Source organism: Microcebus murinus, chromosome 16, assembly GCF_040939455.1.
Source record: "Microcebus murinus isolate Inina chromosome 16, M.murinus_Inina_mat1.0, whole genome shotgun sequence".
Taxonomy (NCBI): Eukaryota; Metazoa; Chordata; class Mammalia; order Primates; family Cheirogaleidae; genus Microcebus; species Microcebus murinus.
This window is the reverse complement of record NC_134119.1, coordinates 17,992,681-18,013,096: the sequence shown is the minus strand read 5'-3', so window position 1 is coordinate 18,013,096 and position 20,416 is coordinate 17,992,681. Positions and strand designations below refer to the sequence as shown.

At 35.4% G+C, this 20,416-nt stretch overlaps 1 protein-coding gene across 2 annotated transcripts in view; it reads right to left on the bottom strand.

Annotated features, from left to right (window-relative positions):
* ESF1 (ESF1 nucleolar pre-rRNA processing protein) overlaps positions 1–20,416 on the bottom strand; it is a 50,496-nt gene that overhangs the window by 1,733 nt on the left and 28,347 nt on the right. For both annotated transcript variants that reach the window (XM_012780835.3, XM_012780836.2), the window contains exons 10-13: positions 11,866–11,987; positions 9,337–9,424; positions 2,460–2,536; positions 836–982 (exon numbers count right to left, since the gene is read on the bottom strand). In XM_012780835.3, coding sequence (XP_012636289.2) covers positions 836–982; positions 2,460–2,536; positions 9,337–9,424; positions 11,866–11,987 — 434 coding nt within the window. The remainder of the gene's footprint in view (positions 1–835; positions 983–2,459; positions 2,537–9,336; positions 9,425–11,865; positions 11,988–20,416) is intronic.

The following is a 20,416-nucleotide window of genomic DNA, read 5'->3' as shown; positions in this document are numbered from 1 at the left end:
AAGGAAACCAGCTCACCCAAAACTTCAGTGGAACAGAAGCATATGTGAAACTGATTTATACAAACTGGAGCTACAGAGTGGCCTCAAAGCCCCTCTATGTGCTACTTAGAAGTTATCTGTATACTATCTTCCATACTTTGAATAAATTCCAAATTTCCCCTATAGTCTTTGGGGTTTGTTCTTTCAGGTTTATGGTTGAAAGTCAGTAAGTAGTTCCTAGTAACTGTAGGTTTTCTGTAGAGGGCTCAAACTCATGTAGGTTTTCTGTAGAGGGCTCAAACTCATGTGTAGGGACTCTGCAGCCATTAAGAATATACACTGTGTACTCAACAAAAGGAAGAAAAAGGAGGAGTGATGGTAATAAGAAACACTGCAATTATAAAGCATGGTCTACTGTGCTGGCCACTGTAAGCAGTGAGAGTGTGATCCAATGTGACACGAACCTGCTATTCATCAGTAGAACTTAATTAGGCATACCTTTCCCAGTGAGGATCATGCTACATGTAATTCTAACAGTAAAAACTACATATTTTTGTCTTTTTTTTTTTTTTTTTGAGAGTATCCAGAAACAGTAAAAACTACATATTTTTGGTGCAACAAGGCTACCAAAATACAAGTCAACTACTTTACCTGCTGCTTAACAAAAGAAACAGTGATTTAATCCATCCTGGGATGAACTGGTTGTGCTGGACTAAAAGACGGTAGCTTTGGTTCCACCACTGGCCCTTCAAGAGATTTTCAAGGATAACTTTGACTATGCTCAATTTCTATCTGCAGAGCTTGACTTTAGATCAAATTCAGCTTTAAAAGGCTAATGACTTGTGTTTCTGGTTACCTCAAAGTCATCCTCTAATAATTCCTTCTTTTTCATGAGCTGTTTTTTCTTCTTTTTGCTCAGATTCTGGTGCTCAACAATCTTGTTGTAATTGAAGTGTTTCTTGCTGTCCTCCTCTTCATCCATCACGAGCAAAGCCATTTCAGCCTGTGGAGAGAAAAAACAAGTGTGAATATACAACAGTGTTTTCTTCCTCCCAAAGAGGAGGGTGGGGCACAGATATCCCTTACAGGAAAAGAGAACTCAATCACTAATGCTCCAGGAGATAACATCTCTCATGTGTAAACTGACTACGGATTACCAAAAACTCAAAGAAACCTAGAGATCTCTGTATAGCAATAAGGTAGAATCTCTGGAAGCAACATTACTAAGAGCAGGAGAGAGGTGAAAGCCTGTATTTAAAAACCAGACCACATCTCACTTAGTGTAACTGTTAGTAGGCTACAAGAACAAGAGTCTTCTAAAGTCCCTTCAAATAAAAATTTCTCATTCTCACTTTGCTCTTTCTAAGCAATGACACTAAACCTAGTGAAGCTTACTTTGTGATGCAAATTATACTTTTCAAGCATGTACTTTTTTTTCTTAAGTAGAATTTTCTAGTGCTATAAATGTGTACTTCTAACAAGAAGATGATTTTCTTTTTTTACTTTTTCAATACTGACACATTTCTACGAAGGTAGGATCTCAGTATTTCCTTCTGAAATCTAGTATAATGTCTGTTTCCATTAAACAGGTATTTTCTATGGACCATGGAATTAAATGGGAAACCTCAAGAATTACATAAACAACCATGTAAACTAGTGAAAATAGGAAGTATGCTCCCAGACCTTTGTGAATTTTCCTATGTTACCACTTTAGACTGCCTTAATTTCTTTTTATTTCCATCACTGGCACTTGCAGTTGGCATTCTTTTTAGAGCTACTTTCCAAGAAGAAAGATTTTCTTTCTTGCTCTTTAAATAACTTTAGGAGCATTACTGTATATGCAATGAACGGAGAGCAGAGAATGCATTAAGATGCAGAGTTTAGGTGTCCAGTCAGGCTCACTCCTGGACAGCAATGTGAACATCAGCTATAGGGGAGTTGTTGTCTCCAATTCCTGCCTCCTCGGCAAAAATACATACGACTCTGAACCTATGGGTGACTGAATCATAAGGTTTACTGTATTTCCAAGGAAGACTGTAATTTTGTATATTAAATTTATGTTATTAACAATAATAAAAAGGGAAATGAAATTAGCATTTGACAAGCCATAATAGCAAAGTCTATTACAGGACAGATTCAGACTGAATTAAAACTTATGGCAATATTACTTTGAAATTTTAATAGCATTTTCTATCTCATTTATAGTAAGTGTTTTTAATAATGTGATATTTTCCTCTTAACCATAAAGGAAATACTCCTGGGTCTGAGGTAAATTTTAATTTTGTTATTAGTTGGAGAAATGCTTGGTAAATATTTGAAAATCATGCTGCTAAAATATTTAATTATGTCTGTTATAATTTATTTATAAATTCCATTGCTAAAATAAGTTTTCTTTTTTTAAAATTAGAAATACATGTAGACTTCATTTAAACTGTACAGCTCAATTATCCACTAAGCATGTAACAATGATCATGTTTTACCTTTTGTCTTTCTATCTCACTTTCTTCTTCTGGAGATAAGTCATCTTTTGCAGATTTTATTGATTTTTTCTTTGTACCTGGTGCAACAAACCAACATCAGAGGGTTAAAAATTACAGGATATCAGCAACAATCTATACTAGGAACAAAAATGCCAAGTATCTAGAAATAATCTTAACAATAAATGTGTCAAATCTAAAGGAAGAAAAATGTATTACTGAAAGAAGACTGTATATATGAATGGAATAAATAACAATGCTTCTGAATAGAATGACTATATATTATAAAGAAAGAATCTCTATCAAAAGTAATGTATAATTTACATTATCAACTAAAAAAGAAAAACCATAGATCATTTCAACAGATATAGAAAAAGCATTTGATAAAATTTAACATCTACTCATGATAAAAGTAATATATACATTTAGTAAAATTCTGGGCTTCCCTGAATAGTGACTCCCATAACTGGTAAAACAGGGATCTGGAAGGTATGCCCAGGGGCTGTTAAAAAGGTACCAATTCCTACTTGGGATATGGGACTTCTAGGCCAGGATGACTACCGCATACTGTGTCTCCTTTCCTTGTACCCAAGCTGTATCGCTCAGTGGACTGCTGTGAGGACTCATTGAAGAGAAATACCCAGTACTGCCCTGCTACGTGACTACCTGTGAGTGAAGTGTGATTCACTGAAGCCTTTTAAATTTGACTGCCAAGTAGAGCCTAAGAAAATCCCCTGGTGTGCACTGGACTGCCCTAATCAAGTGATCTTTGGAACAATCTATATCCCTAAATATGATATAATATGAAAGATACAGCATTGCCTATGAAGTATTCTTGCCCAAACTGTTCAACATGAATCTAACTGAACTACTAGCTTAACTTTAATATTTGTTAATGGCAAATAGAGGAGACTGAGGGACAAGGAACAGACACACCTAGAAGGCAGGACAGTCCAAAAGATCACTGGCCTGGGTTTTTTTTTTTTTTTTGAGACAGAGTCTCGCTTTGTTGCCCAGGCTAGAGTGAGTACTGTGGCCTAGCTCAGAGCAACCTCAAACTCCTGGGCTCAAGCAATCCTCCTGCCTCAGCCTCCCAAGTAGCCGGGACTACAGGCATGCGCCGCCATGTCTGGCTAATTTTTTCTCTATATATTAGTTGGCCAATTAATTTCTTTCTATTTATAGTAGAGACGGGGTCTCACTCTTGCTCAGGCTGGTTTTGAACTCCTGACCTACAGCAATCCGCCTGCCTCAGCCTCCCAGAGTGCTAGGATTACAGGCGTGAGCCACTGAGCCCCGCCTGGCCTGGGTTTTTGAAAAGGCAAATATTATGGGGGAGGAGTATATATGATGTTTTTGAGACTATAGTGAGCTAAAGAAACAATCTATTATTAAATATGTCTATTATATAGTAATATCTTATATAAAAATATCTTTATGATACACTATAAAAGTATATGCACACATAAAGCAAAATGTTAATTTCTGAAGACAATGTCTGGCACATGTTGCTACATGAGTGCTTGCTTTTATTGTTATCGTCTAACTATACATATATGAGATGTCTTGCATTCCTCAGTGATCATGCTGATGCCAGACTTTTTCTTCCTTTCTTTTGCCCATTTGAATGGGAGGGGCACAAAGGGAGCTGGTGTCAGGGTACTCAAGTAGGAAAGATTAGTCTGAAGAATAGGAGGCTCAGTATCTACAAAGCCAGGCTCTGTTACTCTAGAATGTTACTGCATAATGTTGATACTCTGTCAACTGCTAGACACTGTCTTCTTTGGACAGATTGTTCTGTCCTTCCATTGCAGAGAAACCACACAGTCTCTAAAGAAAAACGTCACAATTACCATGTGTCAGGCAATAGTACTGTTCTATTCAATTTATACATAGTAATTGACTTAATCCTCACAACAATGGCATGAGATAGATTTTACTATATATTTATTATAATCTTCATTTTACAGATGAGGAAACTAAGGCATACAGAGGTTATTTGTCTCAGGTTTAGTAAGTGATGGAATCATGATTCAAACCTAAGCATTCCTGCTCAGGCTTTCTACTGGTAACGACAACTATACTCCTTAGCTATCAAATGCCATTCTTCCTGTAACAGCCCTTTCAATTTAAAATGCATTCTGCTGTGAAATAATAAGTTAAATTCACAGAATACATAATGATGGTTGAAGAACTGCAACTAACAGGAGATAACAGGAAAAGCAAAGCCTAAAGTCAAAGAGGGTTTAGAAACTGCTCCATGAGTATTAAGTCCCTGCTGCACTCATGTATGCCTATCTGGTACACATGGCCAGCTTTGAGAATATGCCAGCATACAAGTGCTGCCAGGGTCACTCATCAGTGCTGCCAAGGCACTAGTTTTGTACTTTCAAGGAGAAATATTTATTGTATGCAGTCCTTCTCCCTAAAGTGAAAATCTTCATTGGTCCTATCTGAAATGTTTATCCTGGAATGATTAACACTACCTTAAGATTATAACCTTTTTTCAGTCTTAAAGTATGTGTATGTATTTACACGTGCAACTATCAAGATTCTAACTTCTTAGAGTCTGAACTCCCATTCCCTAAGTTTACCCTCTACTCCTATGCTCTCAAGTCAACAGCTTGTTTTGAAATAAATGGACAAGTGACACATGCAGAAAATTGTTCTATGGCAGGGAGAACAATCAGGCTGTATATGATTAATACATAAAGGAGATACAGCTGTGGAAAATAATTTCAAAGCGCCCACAATGAATTACTCTAGACTTTATAATAACCTGGTGGAAAGTCATAAAAATAAACTTGAAAGAAAGACTATAGTAAGGAAGAAAAAAAAAATCTTCAAGATAGTCAAGGCTAAAAATGATATCCAATTTTAGCATGATGAAAATTCCTTTGCTTACAAAGAATTTGCCATGTGCTAGACTGAACTGGTTAGTCAAAAGATAAATAATGCATAGAGATCCTTTCTGCACTATTAACAAGATCATATTAAAAGGACATATCTTAATTTTTTTTTTAAAGCATTTTCCTGTCTGGGAAGTTTTTACACTTAAGTTAGACATAAAGTACTACGGAAATGAAAATTGCTGTTCTAAAATGTTATCTTTATTTTTCAGTAAATCTTTTGGCAACTAAGAAACATCTCCTGGGACTGCTGCAAAAAGCACATATGGATTGATTCTAATAAGTCAAATGCTAACAGAGACTCCAGATCAGACACTGGAGTTTTATAGTTAAAACAAATCTAAATAATGCTTACTGAGGCTACTACTCTTTTAAGAAAAAAAAAAAAAGCTATGGAAAAAGATGTGTTGTAAAAACAATTGATCTGTAAAAGGAATATTTGTAAAGGAAATTCCATTTTCCATTACTTGTAATGTCAGAGAATTATTTCCCATAAAAAAGTTCCTCCAGAGGGTTTAAGCTGAGCAATTCATGTAAGAGAGAAGCTAAAGAGAGTTCACTGAAGGGCAGATGTGGTCTTGGTACTGACCAGATGGGAGTGGTAAGCCCCTAGTGAATCGCTCTTTTTTTGTAGTAAGTTCCTGCATCATTTGCCCATAATCAAATACAGTCTGTTAATCTCCATCTAGGGCAAGACATTCTGGCTTTGCTTAGAAATCTAGCAGTTTCTCATGTCCAGCTCTTACATATGTGGGTCCCTGCACAGGTTCTGGTCTTTATGATATACTTTTAAAATTACAATAAATAAAGGCAAGCCCACTAGAATTCAGATTCTACCAGCTACCAACTGGTCCTTGGGCAATTCAACTATGTATTTTGAACTTTAGTTTACTTATGTATAAGGTGGGCTGAAGTATGGATTAGAAGACACAATCCATATAGAAGCATTTGTAAGCTGTAAAACAACACACAAACAGTACACTATGTAAGCATTCGACATACTGGCTGAATGAATCAAATGTGTACTGTATTGTTAGATTTTCATGGCGCTTTATCAAATATGTAAAGCTGTCAAGACAACAGGTACATTTTAATAATGGTATATTTTATTTAATCCCACTTCTTCAAAATCTTTTTAAAGAGTTTATGTAATTAGATAGCAATAAACAAATTTTCCAATTTTTTATTTCACTTCTATTTCATTAATGTGCTCACCCTAAAAGCACATTATATTTTCAAAACTGTCATTTGATACTATGTTGGCAGTTCAGGGGAAAAAAAAATGGAAAAAATGATAAATGATCTCTAGAACTCACATTGGCTCCTAATCTGAGCCAAACACCACCAGGTCTGGCATCAATGAACTCAATTCCTCCATTTGAAAGGTGTATAAGGGTGTATAAGTTTAGCTCTATGGGACTGCCTAGAGCAAAGGTGTTATAAATGTACCCAAGTACATCTGGTTTATAATGTCTTTGTCCTGTTCAACTGTGGAACTTGAACTACACACCCTTCCAAACACTGGTACAAACTCATTTTATCTTAAATATTTGGAAACCAGGGTCAGTAATTATTATTTTCACTTCCAATGTACTAAAAATTTCTCATTAAACCCACCTACTTGTGCATATACATGATATACATCTAATATACATTTTTTTGAAAGCCTAGTTACACTCTAGGTAGTTGGATCAAAATATAAAGTATGGGTAAGAACTGTATCATTCTCATACATTTAAATATCTTCTAATAAATGCTGAAAGTAATATGGGAGGACTGGGTAATTTTGATACGCAATAATTATTTGCTGACTGAATAAACAATGAAATGAATGAAGGCATATAGCTTTGCACTGTGCTTATGAAAAGCCACGTCCAGCACTACTTAAAAGGGTCATGTTCCTTTTGTGGACCTGCCTGTGTGGCTCAGCTGGTTCTCTCCCTCTCTGTGTAGGCCTCCCCTACCTCTGCCCTGTTGAACATTCTATGGTTTTATGTCTCACCTGGCCTTCAGATTTATATGTCCCATTTTTCTCTATTCTCAGCTATCCTGACTAGAACATTGCCTTTAAATCTGGTCATTCATTTAGGCAGTAAATTCCCCCTCCTCTGCAATGATCTGTTTCTAGGTCCTTACCTTACTTGCAAATCCAGATTATCAGTACTTTTGCAAACGAATGAACTAACAGTATAGATCCATAAACCAATCAGGAAAATCCTTCATCTTCCTGCCATCAAATATACAAATCTATCTGTATTAATACTTCCTTTTTATTTCACCTATTTTCTGTATCTCAATCACCTCTATGCTTGTATTATTACTGCTCTAACTCTAGCCTAGGGGAATGACCAGTAGGCAATCAAAATATTTATTGATAGAATGAATAAGCAGGCATGGGAAGATATTATTCTGGTCCTAAATTTTATGTAAAAAATTCCCAGCCTTTTTCTTTTTCAACAAACAAACAAACAAACACACAAACAAACAAACAAACAAACAAACACACACACACCTTAAGCCTAGATAGAAATAATTACTTCTAGGGAGCATTCTGAAATAAAAAGTAAATTCAAAGCAAGCAAATTTTATCTAAAACTTTTTCTTTGGAACTTCTGATACCAACTTTAGAGAAAGCTTACTCACAATTTAAATGTGCTGATTCCAAAAAACTGGCTACCTCAAGCAATCAAACCATTTAAGTTATTCTTTGAATCCTACCCTAAGGTCGACAATCCGACTAGACTTCACATGCCAAATGAAGCACTTTGGATACAGAACAAGGAAACTATAATGCTCCACATTTCTCCATTATAAATTTGGTTTCCTGAAACCAGAGGATAAGGCTAAAATCCATCATCTTCTAGAAATGACCACTCAGGTATGATAAAAAGCAGAATATGCTAAGTTTCCATTTCTCTGTCCAATTCCCAAGAATCTCACATCCTATAATAGACTTTATTAATCTTGATCTCCTTTGCATCAATAAAATGTCAGTGCTAAAAAGCTATAACAACCAGGAAATAATTTTGAGCAATTTTGACTTTCCTGTTGAGAACTATTCTGGCCCACTAGTCACAAGGGATAAAAAGCAGGGAAACTTCATAAAATCCTTCTTTTTACAATGCCAGCTTGGAGGTGCTCCAAGAGCAAGTCTTTTGGGGTTCATGTGTGTGGTATAAAGATTAGGGAAAAGCAAAAAGCATGAGAACAAATGGAAAATGCTTACGGTGGACTCTGCACTAACTTAGCAAGTATGGCCTGTGCCTTACCAAACACATTCACACATACCAAAAAGGTAAGAAATGAAAGCATTCAGGAAAGAATGAGTGGTGCATACAAAATGGAAACAAGGTTCCCTGGACATAAGAAGATGATTTAGGGATTCAAGGAAAAAAAGGAGCAAGAGAAGCTGGCTTTTAGTTATAATTAAGCAGAATAAATGCAAAAGGGATAAAATGAAATATAGACGTGTTTTGTATATTTGAGCAGAAAAAGCTTTTATATAATTTCATGTACAGATTTTTAAAAATTATACATATATCAACACAAACATATAAACAAATTCATTTATACTTTAATTCTTCATAGCCTTTGCAGAGAGAGACCTAGAGTAGATGTGTTATTAAAAAAAAGCAGTGAAAGCACATAATAAAGTGATTATTCTTCTTTCTATTTCCTCTTATCCTTTTACAGAGTCAATGTGACTGGCTCTAAGGATACTTCTCAGAAAGGAATCCCCAAGAAACTTAAATTAACCACATTACCGGAAGTCTCCTATAATAAAACAGGGCATGCCGACCCTTCCCAATCTGATCAGTGACTGTACCCCAAAATAAAGACTTGCTTATAAGCCACTAAGGGAGCTACACAAAAACAAGTAATTTTAAAAGAATAATTAGTGTATATTGTTTCCACCCATCTCACCTTTTTCTTCAGATTCCATTGAAAACTACCAAAATGGGCTGGCTTACCTATTTTTTTAACTTCTTCTGCAAAGTATGGGTCATTCAAATCAACATCAGAAGGAAGTTCATCTTCACTGGCCTCTTCAGCAAGAGCCTTAAAGTTGAATGCAAAAATAGGTACAGTTTCATTATTCTAAAAATGTATGTATGTGAAGAAAAATCATGTATATTTCTTTTACATCAAGTAGTTCAGTCTAAAATTAAACTAGTTTTTTAAATGGTTCAGTTTATAAAATAATTCCCACCTAACTCATTATTTTGTTGGTCAAACAAATAATTATGGACTATGTAATAAATGCAGGAAACTATGTAGGGCTTTTAGGGGAAATCGAGTTATACATGGTTTCTGCCCTCAAAAATTTTATAATCTGGCTGGATGCAGTGGCTCACGCCTGTAATCCTAGCACTCTGGGAGGCCGAGGCGGGAGGATCATTCAAGGTCAGGAGTTTGAAACTAGCCTGCGCAAGAGCGAGACCCTGTCTCTACTAAAAATAGAAAGAAATTAATTGGCCAACTAAAAATATATATACAAAAAAATTAGCCGGGCATGGTGGCACATGCCTGTCATCCCAGCTACTCGGGAGGCTGAGGCAGAAGGATTGCTTAAGCCCAGGAGTTTGAGGTTGCTGTGAGCTAGGCTGATGCCACGGCACTCTAGTCTGGGCAACAGAGTGAGACTCTGTCTCAAAAAAAAAAAAAAAAAAAAAAAAATTATAATCAATCTATTAAAAGAAATTGTGGCTAATGCCTGTAATCCTAACACTCTGGGAGGCCACAGCAGGAGGATCACTTGAGGTCAGGAGTTCGAAACCAGCCTGACCAAGAGCGAGACCCTGTCTCTAGCTGGGCATGGTGGCACATGCCTGGAGTCCCAGCTACTTGGGAGGCTGAGGCAGGAGGATCACTTGAGCCCAGGAGTTTGAGGTTGCTGTGAGCTAGGCTGTCGGCACGGCACTCTCCCTAGAGCAACAGAGTGAAACTATGTCTCAAAAACAAACAAACAAACAAAAAAAAACCTATAGAGTTGGAAGGGATCTGTTGGAGTCATCAAGTCCAGTACAAAGCACTGATTCTAGAACATCCTGGATACTCAATAATTGTATTTTGAATATTGTTGATAAAATGAGACTTAGACAAATGAAGGGAAAAAGTAAAAGCCCAAGATAAGCTCAAAGCTTCTAGCAAATGAAAATCAAATAATATAACTGCTACAAGTCTCAAAGTGACTACTTACTTTACTGACTCCATAAAGACCCACTTGAAAATTTTCCAATAAACTGATAGCTTAACCACTTGTGGAATTATTCCATTTAAAAGATATTTTACTGCCTACTTAGTTTAAAAGGAACCTCTAGGGAAGATGAAAGCGCATCAATGGGGGTAGGGATTTTACCCCATTTCTCCATTTTACTATCCATTTCCACATACAATGATTACAGTAGAAATACAAAAACTACTCCTTTGCATCATTCAACTTTGTAGCCCTCTACCATTACAGCACTAAAAATCATAGCTGTACCAAAAGCACCGTAAGTTCACACAGTATAGAGAGAAACAGTATATAGTACACTAGAAAGAACATTGAACTGAGAAAGCATGGATTCTGGTCTCAGCTTGGCCAGTGGCATGCTGTGTAACCTCAGACAAATCACCTAGTTTTCTACAACTATGAAACAACACAGTCGGACTAGCATTAATCATTCGAGATTCCCCAAGTTGTAAAATTTTTTTAGTATCAATAATAACAGTGTAAGGTAATGACACCACTGCCAGAATGCTGCATTTTTCAGTGACCAGATAAGAGTATTTTTTTGGTAGGAAAAATCGTAAGTGGTCTCCACTATTACTAAGGACTCTAACTCTGAAAAGATGTTACCCCTGAACAGTGGGAATCAAATCATATTTTCCAATATTAACATAGAGGAAATACTCTTGATAAAGGGATTTGATGACAATAGATGTTAAAAGAGTCATATGATAATACTTCAAAAATACAGATTGAGAAATAGAAACGTATAGCATAATTTCACTGTTAAAAACTTCTACATGACTATATCCTCAAGTAAAAGTCTCTTACTCAAAAACACATAACAGAATCATACTGCTTTATATCTAGACATCACCTAAACTATCTATTTCATTTATGTAGCACACAGATGTAAAATGTTAGGGTACAGCAGTTATAGTGGCTCTGGACTCCTGCCAGGCTTTGTACACACCATTATGTAGTCTTGCTGAAAAGACTTACCCTATTGAATTCCTTCGTAACACTGGGATGACAACAAGGTCTACTCCAGTGAATGGTTACATTTTGTAATAATGATGCCAAGCACCAGTACCTTCTTTTTTATTGAGACAAGGTCTCTCTTGCTGGAGTGTAGTTGTATCATCATAGATCACTGCAACCTCAAACTCCTGAGCTTAAGTAATCCTCCTGCCTGAGTCTCCCAAAGTGCTAGGATTACAGGCATGAGCCACTGTGCCTGGCCCCTGGTACCTTCTGATACATGGTTGGTTCTAATTAACACCGATACCTTCTGTTTCTTTTTCAGTCTTTTTTTCTCTTTCTTCTTCTCTAAAAATTGTTCCCAAGGGGTCAGTTTATCCTTTCCTTCCAATTTGTTTTTGACCATCTCTTCTGCACTTTCTTTAAGACCTGAGGAAAAAATCCAAATAGTTCAGTTTAAAATGTCCTTTCAATCACTTAAAAGTCTAATTTATAAAAACAAAAGTAATTTACACATATGTAATACAGTAACAAGGTAAGTGCAGTAGTGAATGTCTGTAATACCCCAATATCACAGAGTGACATGGGATTGTTAAAGCTATTTCCTAACAACACATGATAATAAACCTAACCACATAAAATCAAAATAAACCAACAAACAAAACCCAGCAACTTGATAAATAGTCAAGCACTAAGAAAAAATACTTTAAGCTCAACCTTTGTTTCTCTATACTTGTTTTGACCCTCTAAGAAAAATTCTGAATAAAATCTTCTCAGGATATGACTACTAATTAATTTTTTTTTTTTTAGTAGCAAGAAACAAGTGCTTTCTCATGTCTTTAACATAATAATTATCTCTACTTGCTTCTGTCATCCAAGTGAAAGTCTGTGTTCCCTGAGAACTACAGGTTTTTAACAAAAACTGTTTAACAAGGCAATCCCAGTTGAAATACCCCATGAGAAAAGAATTCTCAATCTCTCCTTAAGTACTGTGTGAGGCTACATAGTTAAGATCAAAAAGACCACCAAGTTCAGATTCTTGTTATGGTTTAGTTCTTACAATGCTGCTATTTGCTCTTATATTTCATCTCTAAAGTTCTTTGTTCCTATAGTGTGCTGCTGTTGATACATGTTTCTAGGTATCTTATGTGGTAACTGAAGAGGGGTTAGAGTGGGAGTAAAAAAGGGAGTAAAAAAGTAAAAGGTGGGAGTAAAAGCCCCAATGCTGATCTATCAGTCTTACGAAGACCCTCAACACTGCCAAAGTGAAGGAAATGTAAATAATATGCCATGTTGTTTGATAATAAAGATGTTTATTTTATTTTGTAGTATTTTTGGAGGACATGGTTGGGTGGGCCTTAAATATTTAGATGACATAATAAAATCCATTTAAAAATAATAAATAGAATGATTTCAGATGCTCTTTTAAAGAGAGACATAGCTAATCCAGATCATCTTCCCAGATACATTATAAATTCTAAGGAAGTAGAAACAATCCTAAAAATATTATAATTCTTTTTGTTGATGAGTATACAGAGACTGAAAACGTTTAGCAAGTTATCTAAGAACATGCAGGTAGAAAGCTGCACAGCTAGAATTTGAACTCCTGATCACCCTCTATACTATTACCAAATACATCTGAAATGATGGTTTGACCTAAACAATGAAGAAATGTATAGCCTAAAATAAAATCTAAAGGTTTGGGCCTCAGGTTCCTTATCTGGAAAATGAATGGTCTAGATCAGAACTATGCAACCTTTCCCTCCCACATGTACCTTTTCCCCCTCTCAAACAAAATATTTAGTATAATAGAAGTCCAAATATATAACATAAAAGTAGTGCTTTTGGGTCATGAGCTGCTCCCCAAAACAGTTTTAAACAGCTGGAATATATGATCTGTAAGGTACTTTCTTTGGTTTTTAACCTAAGACTTAATCTCCAAATTTCTACAACTTAGAAAAGTATTAAATTACACTCAAGGTTATGTAAGATTTGTTTTTATGACATACTGCTGTTAGAGTTTCTGATCTATTAAATGCCAAATTAGAAACACAACTTTCAATTCAAAAATGTTTTTTATGAAGAAAACACAATTTATTTTACTAAACAGCTTTCAGGAAAAATGTATATTATGTAAAACCATATCAGATCTCTGAATGATTCAACAGATAAACAGCACCTAAGAAATGTAAACTGGGATCTTCATTTGGGAAAAAGCAGCAAATTCTGATGAAGCAAACTGATTTCTAATGACAAAATAAAATAATTTATACATTATGCCTACTGGTCAGCACATAATCAGTTGTCTCAAATTTTAAAAGTACAGTATTATATTATTAGACATTAAATGATAATCTTTAAAGTAGTCTACATAAATATTTTATTACTTCAAAATATTAAATATCAATATTTTTTTCACCAAAAAACTATTTTCTGATTAATTTTGATCCTTGAAACTTAATTCTACTTCTACCTCAGCACATGTTAACGAAGGTTCTGTGTTCTCTCTTTTAAGTGACTAGAACACTGGTTTTTTGTTTTGTTTTTTTATTTTTTTGCTGGAGTGCAATGGCACCAACATAGTAACCTTGAGGGCTTAAGCAATCTCCCCGCCTCAGGCTCCCAAGTAGCTGTAGGCCCAGCTAAGTTTTTAATTTTATTTCTGTAGCAATGGGATTTTGCTATGTTGTCCAGGCTGGTCTCCAACTCCTGGCCTCAAGTAATCCTCCTGCTCGGCCTCCCAAAGTGCTGGGATTATAGGCATGAGACACCATGCTTGGTTTGATGTTTCTGAACTTTCTCTGGAGACATGGATACCTTTAGAATTTAATAAAAGCTATGGACTCTTTCTCTGGAATACTGTCCTAGATAAACTTGCCTACAATGTTCAGGGAGTTTATGAATACCCAATGATCAACTCTGTATAAAGATCTAAGGGCCTCAAGGAAACAACAGCAGCTGAAGAGGTCTAGGGGAAGAAAAGAGTCCATCTCCCACAACTTCAAAATTTACCAGCACTGACATTTGTAGGTTCTACATCAGGGTTCTCAATTTCAGCACTCTTGTCATTTTGGACCAGATAATTCTTTGTTGTGAAGGGTTATCCTGTAAGATATTTAGCAATATCTCTGGTCTATCCACTAGATGCCAGTAGCCCTAGTGGAGATAATAAAAAATGTCTCTAGACATTGCCAAATGTTTTCTTGAAGGGTAAAATCATCTCTAGTTCAGAACCACTGGTCTAGACAATGATTAGAAGTCATTTCTGAAAAGAAGGGCTATTTCACTGTTTGTACCACATAAGTGGTATTATTATTTTATTTACATGTCTTCCATATTTTAAATTTCATCTGAGTATGCCTTTTCTTCCAACTAGACCAAAAGCAGCTTAAAGTCACCTTCTTTCATATTCCCTAATATTTAGCATAGTGCCAGACACATAGTAAGTACTTAATAAACACTTAATTGATCTGTCTTTAGGGAGGGATTCTTACTTTAAGCCAACTGTTTGATCTTTCATGTTTGGAACATATTCTCTCCAACAGAAAATGAATCAAAACTGTAAGATTTAAATAAATGGTCTTTATCCCTAAGTGGTTCATGTGGTTAAAAAAAAGGGAAAAAACCCAAAACCTATAGCTCCAGAATAATTCATTAAATATTTATTCTTAGGAAATTTTTTTGGTACTTAGTTGGTTTACAACAATAAAGAAACAGTATCTTCAATTAGACACACACAGTCTTAATTTTTTTTGCCTGGCTCTCACTTAATACACCAAAATAGTAGAATAACAAACATACTGCAATGAATTAACACACCATCATGATAACTTAAAAAATGCTTTGTTCTCATTGTCATCATGAGGTCATTTAAATCTCTTGCCACAGATTACAGTTGTTTATGTTCCAAGTCCTTAAAAATATGCCCATCCCAGAAGCCTCTTGGCATATGCACAAGAACATTCTTCAGAGACAGTTTTAGCCTCATTTGAGAGCAGCCACTATGTGACTGAAAAACAACTTCATAAAAACTTTTTTAGTTTTGCACAAATTTATTTTTAAAAAATTTTAAGTGTATAGCTAAGGACTGTCGAATTAGTTAAAAATAACATCAATAATCCTACAAATAAACAAGGGGCAAAAACCCCTTTCAAAGTCAACTATGAACACAGATGACTCAATTATGACAATAATAACTGTGAAGCATAATCCATTCAGAATTATTTTGGCAGACTGCATGTATATTAAAATACTTTAAAATATCCTTACGAAGTCCTTATAAAATACGGGTAAATATTCCTCCTGACCTTATTCATTTGAAATATTTGAAAAGTCTTCAATGGGCAGGACATGAATAGCTTAAAATAACTACACTAGGTACTACAATTGACTTTGTTCATAAAAACACAATGCATGTTTTAAGATTTCTGATACAGGCTGAAACTAGCACTCTATTTAAATGACGACTTAGGATCCATGGAGAATATTCATGAACACTATGGCTCAATCTTTTTTTTTTATGGTTGTATGTTATAAATCAGACTGTGTAACACTCAAGTCCAGAAGGAGCTTTTAAAATGAAACTAGCTACCACCCGTGTCACCAAAACTCCAAACTTGGAATTCACTCTGGGTACAAGGCCAATTATAGAGGAAAACCACCAGCCATGCCACAAGGAACACTGTCACCAAAGACACTCGTTCAAACTGGCCCAAGGAACACTGTTACCTGGCGTGTTATCCCAAAGGATCTGGGGAGAAGGATACATTTACTCATATAACAGCAATCATAGGAATACTTGTCCAGATGAATAAAAGGGGTCTTTGCCAGTGCCATTTTTTTCCTCTATGGTAAGGTAAGGTGACTATGTACACAGGGTATACTTAAAACATACTGGATGAGCCAAATTATCAACTTTGTAATGAGAAAGATGAAGATTTGAAGTGTGCCTAGCATGTAGCACACTCCTCATAAATGCTGAATAAAAGAGCAAATGAAGAGAAAAAGGAGTTAAATTTTTCCCCAACCTTATGGACAAGGAACAACAATGCATAAAATTAAAAAGGAAAATAACTACTAGCCTTGCAAACAATAGTGAACAGCAGAAATGATCAATCAGCCCGAGCCAACAGATGTTCTTTGGCTACATTTAATACTGTTATATCTATCATATGGAAACAACACATATAGCTAATAAGGATAAGAGGGCACAGGCAAGCTGCTAGATTGAGAATTGTTTCTCATACAACTGTTAATTCTGTATCTCTCAAAACATTCAATGACGTATCCATAGAAGATATGCCCAAAGTGGGCAACAAATGAGCAAAGATTAATACTTTTTATTGTTGACTATTTAAAACCTTTTTGAATGGGTAGGAATTGTTTTATATTTGTCTTGAATTTGAGCTTATACTCTCACCTCTTCCAAATCTCCTTTTACTCTCTCTTGAAATTATCCCTTCCATTTGCCAGTATATTCAGTTTACTATAAATCAAGCTGCCCTTGTTTCTTAGAATCAAATATTCTTAAAAAGCTGACTTCAAATATAAGACATTTGGACCTCATTAGGGAGCTATTGTTTCCTGTATTTGCCTGTACTTTATTTGTATGTTTTCTTTGCCTTTCAAGTAGTTTGTAATCACAATGTATATAATATCAAGCTCTCCTAGTAACTAACAGACTAAATTCTGGCCAACTCTGGTGAAGCCATTTAGCTAATTAGTTTACGGCAAAGAGGACTGAAGAACTACTTGTTCTATTGTTATTTTTACACATGTTTATAGGCAAGGTAGAAAATAAATGAATGGCCAAGATATAAGGAAACAAAGGGAATTTCTTGGACTCACCACAACAAGAAAGGTCAAACAGAAATAGTAAAATAGCTTAGAAGGGTTTTCCTTGGGGACATACACTAATCTTCTATGGTCTAGTATGGATCTTGGGTTTTAACAGGCTGCTGGCCAAGGAGGCAGGAGACAGAGAATGAGGCCTGATCATGGTGGGAGGTCCCATCAGAAACTACTATGCTTAAGGGTGCTTTCAGTGGGTGATGTCCCTACCCCCTCAACTAAGAGGGAAACACATGCCTCTTTGGGCTTTGGCTAGGGGCAGAACAAGGGAAGTAAAAATATATTTTCCCCCCAGAGAATTTATAACCACAAGCCCACAAATCCATGGGTTTGTGGATGGAATTCATACTACTTGTGTGGCCCAAAATACTCCAATCCAAAAATTTAGTTTCAATTGGTCTTTGATTGGAAGAGCTGTTAGGTATCTGGCAAATACTCTCTAAAAAGGAACACTTTTGACCCAGGCTTCTAAGGATTCCCATAAGTAAATAAAGATCCAAAAACAATGAGATCACAATTAAAATTCACTATAAAACAGAGTGTGCAGAAACAAAAAACTATAAGAACCATAAAGACTATGATTTTCAGAATTATCAGATATGGAATACAAAATCAGCACATTTAAAAACAGAAGAGGAAATTAAAAGATCAGACTATCAAAATGAGATGAACCTGGAAAAAAATACACAGTACACTAGACAGAGGTGAAGAAAGAATCAATGAACTGAAAGAAAAAAACTGAAGAAATTACCCAGCATGCTACATAAATTCAAAGATACAGAAAATATGAGTTATCAGATATGAAGTGAGAAAGTACCACCCATACCAAATAGGATTTTCAGAAGGAAAAAAACAGGAACATAAGGAAATATAATACTTTAAGAGAAATGGCTCAAAGCTTTTCAGAACTGATAAAAGATATTAATCATCAGGATTCTAGGTACCCAATTAATTCCAAATAAGATTAAAGCTAACAAACATAAAATGACCTAGATACATTGTAGTGCAACTCTAGAACACCAAAGCCAATGCAAATATCTTAAAAGCAAGGTATCCAAGACAGCATTGGAGAGCAAGGCCATACTTTCCTGATAGGATTCAAAGTAGGCTCTGAAGGATTAAGATAGTGTGCTCTTTAGTCACATTGGCTTCCTCACTTGCAGCTCTGTCAGTGGAAGTCAAGAAGCCTTGTGAGCTCACAATAAATTTACCCCTTCACCATTAAGAGGGGGGACTGGCTTCGGGTATCTTAAGACAATAGCAGATACCCTTCCCTCCCTAATTCTCAACATTCAGAGATTCACCACCACAATCTACCTTCAGGAATCATCCCACCATGAATAATCTCTTCATGCTCTTTTATCCCTACTCATCTTGGGTACCATAAAAAGCCCCTTATCATCAGGTTCCCCTTAATATGCCATGTTCTAATCCCCAAAAGGTAACTGCACATCTACTCTTCCACTCCTACCTACACCCCATCAACTCTCTACCACTACATTCTATGGAATTCATAGCATATTATCAGCAAAATTCATTATATCTCTGAACATTTTCTCCGTCCTCGTTTTTTAACTGAAACCTGGCTCTCCCCCAAGGATACTGCATGCTGCAGCTCTTTCAATGGTTGTGGTTGGTTCATGTTTTGGTTACTTCACAGAACCCTCATACTAACTAGCCTAGAGGTAGGCTAGGTTTGGTGGTCATTAGCGTTCTTTGTTGAGTTTTAGGGAGCATGGCACTGGTCTAGGGATAGGTAAACTAACTAAATGTTCAGTAAAACAGAGAGTCAAACAATAGATACACAGTTTTGAAACTCTGGAACATGACAGAGGTGACATGTCAGATTAAGAAGGGGAAAGGAGAGATTACTTAATAAATGGACTAGGATAAAAAAGATTTTCTATGTGCACAGGATAAAACTGGATCCCTACCTCATATAAAAAAATTAACTTCAGATGTATCGAAGACTTAAATGTCCAAAACCTTAAGTCTTTTAGTAGAAAATAAAAGAGAACATTACTCTCATTTGTATAAAAACAGCTTTCTTCATTTGGAAAGGGTTGTTGAAAATAACAAGAAAAAAATTTTTTAAAAAGCTTTCTTAGCTAAAACACAGGAATAATTAAATATTAAAGATAAATTTAACAATATTAAAATCAAATACTCTTGTTCATTAGATGACATAAGGAAGTAAAGGAAGAAAGAAGAGGAGAGAATTACAAACTAGAAGATATTTGCTATCTTACAAAAGACAAAAGATTAGTATTAAAGATAAAGAACTCCTAAAAGCCAACAGGAAAAGCATTAACAGAAAAATGGCCAAAAGTCATCTATTAGAATTTCACCAAGGAAGAAACATATATAGTTCAATTTCACTGGCGATAGAAATGCAAATTAAGTGCTGCTGGTGGGACGGTAAACTAATAAAACCACACTTACAAAGTTGAATATTCAGATGGGTGTGGCGGCTTGCACTTATAGGCCAAGAGTGGGAAGTTGCAATGAGCTATGACTGTGCCAGTGTACTCCAGGCTGAGCAACAGATCAAGACCCTATCTTTAAACAAATAAATAAATAAAATTGAACATTCACATATCCTATAACCTAGCAATTATAAATATTCTTAGGTAAATACCCAGAAAAATTTAAAAAGTACTAGGATATATATATATATATAATCTCAGCATGATTCACCACAGTAAATACCTAAGAACCGTAATGTGTATCAAACAAAAGAATGAATATATCTAACTATAGTACAGAAGTCAAATGAATTATAGTTACAAAAAATAAAGATAAATCTTAGCAATATAATGTTAGTTAAAAAAAATCAGGTCTGGCTCTACTAAAAATAGAAATTATCTGGTCAACTAAAAAAAAAAAAATATATATATATATAAAAAAATCAGGTCCAAAAGATTTAAAAAATCCCAAACACAACCATACTCTCCCCACCATAGTTAAGACTTCAATACAGTCAAGTGTCGCTTAACGACAGGAGATAT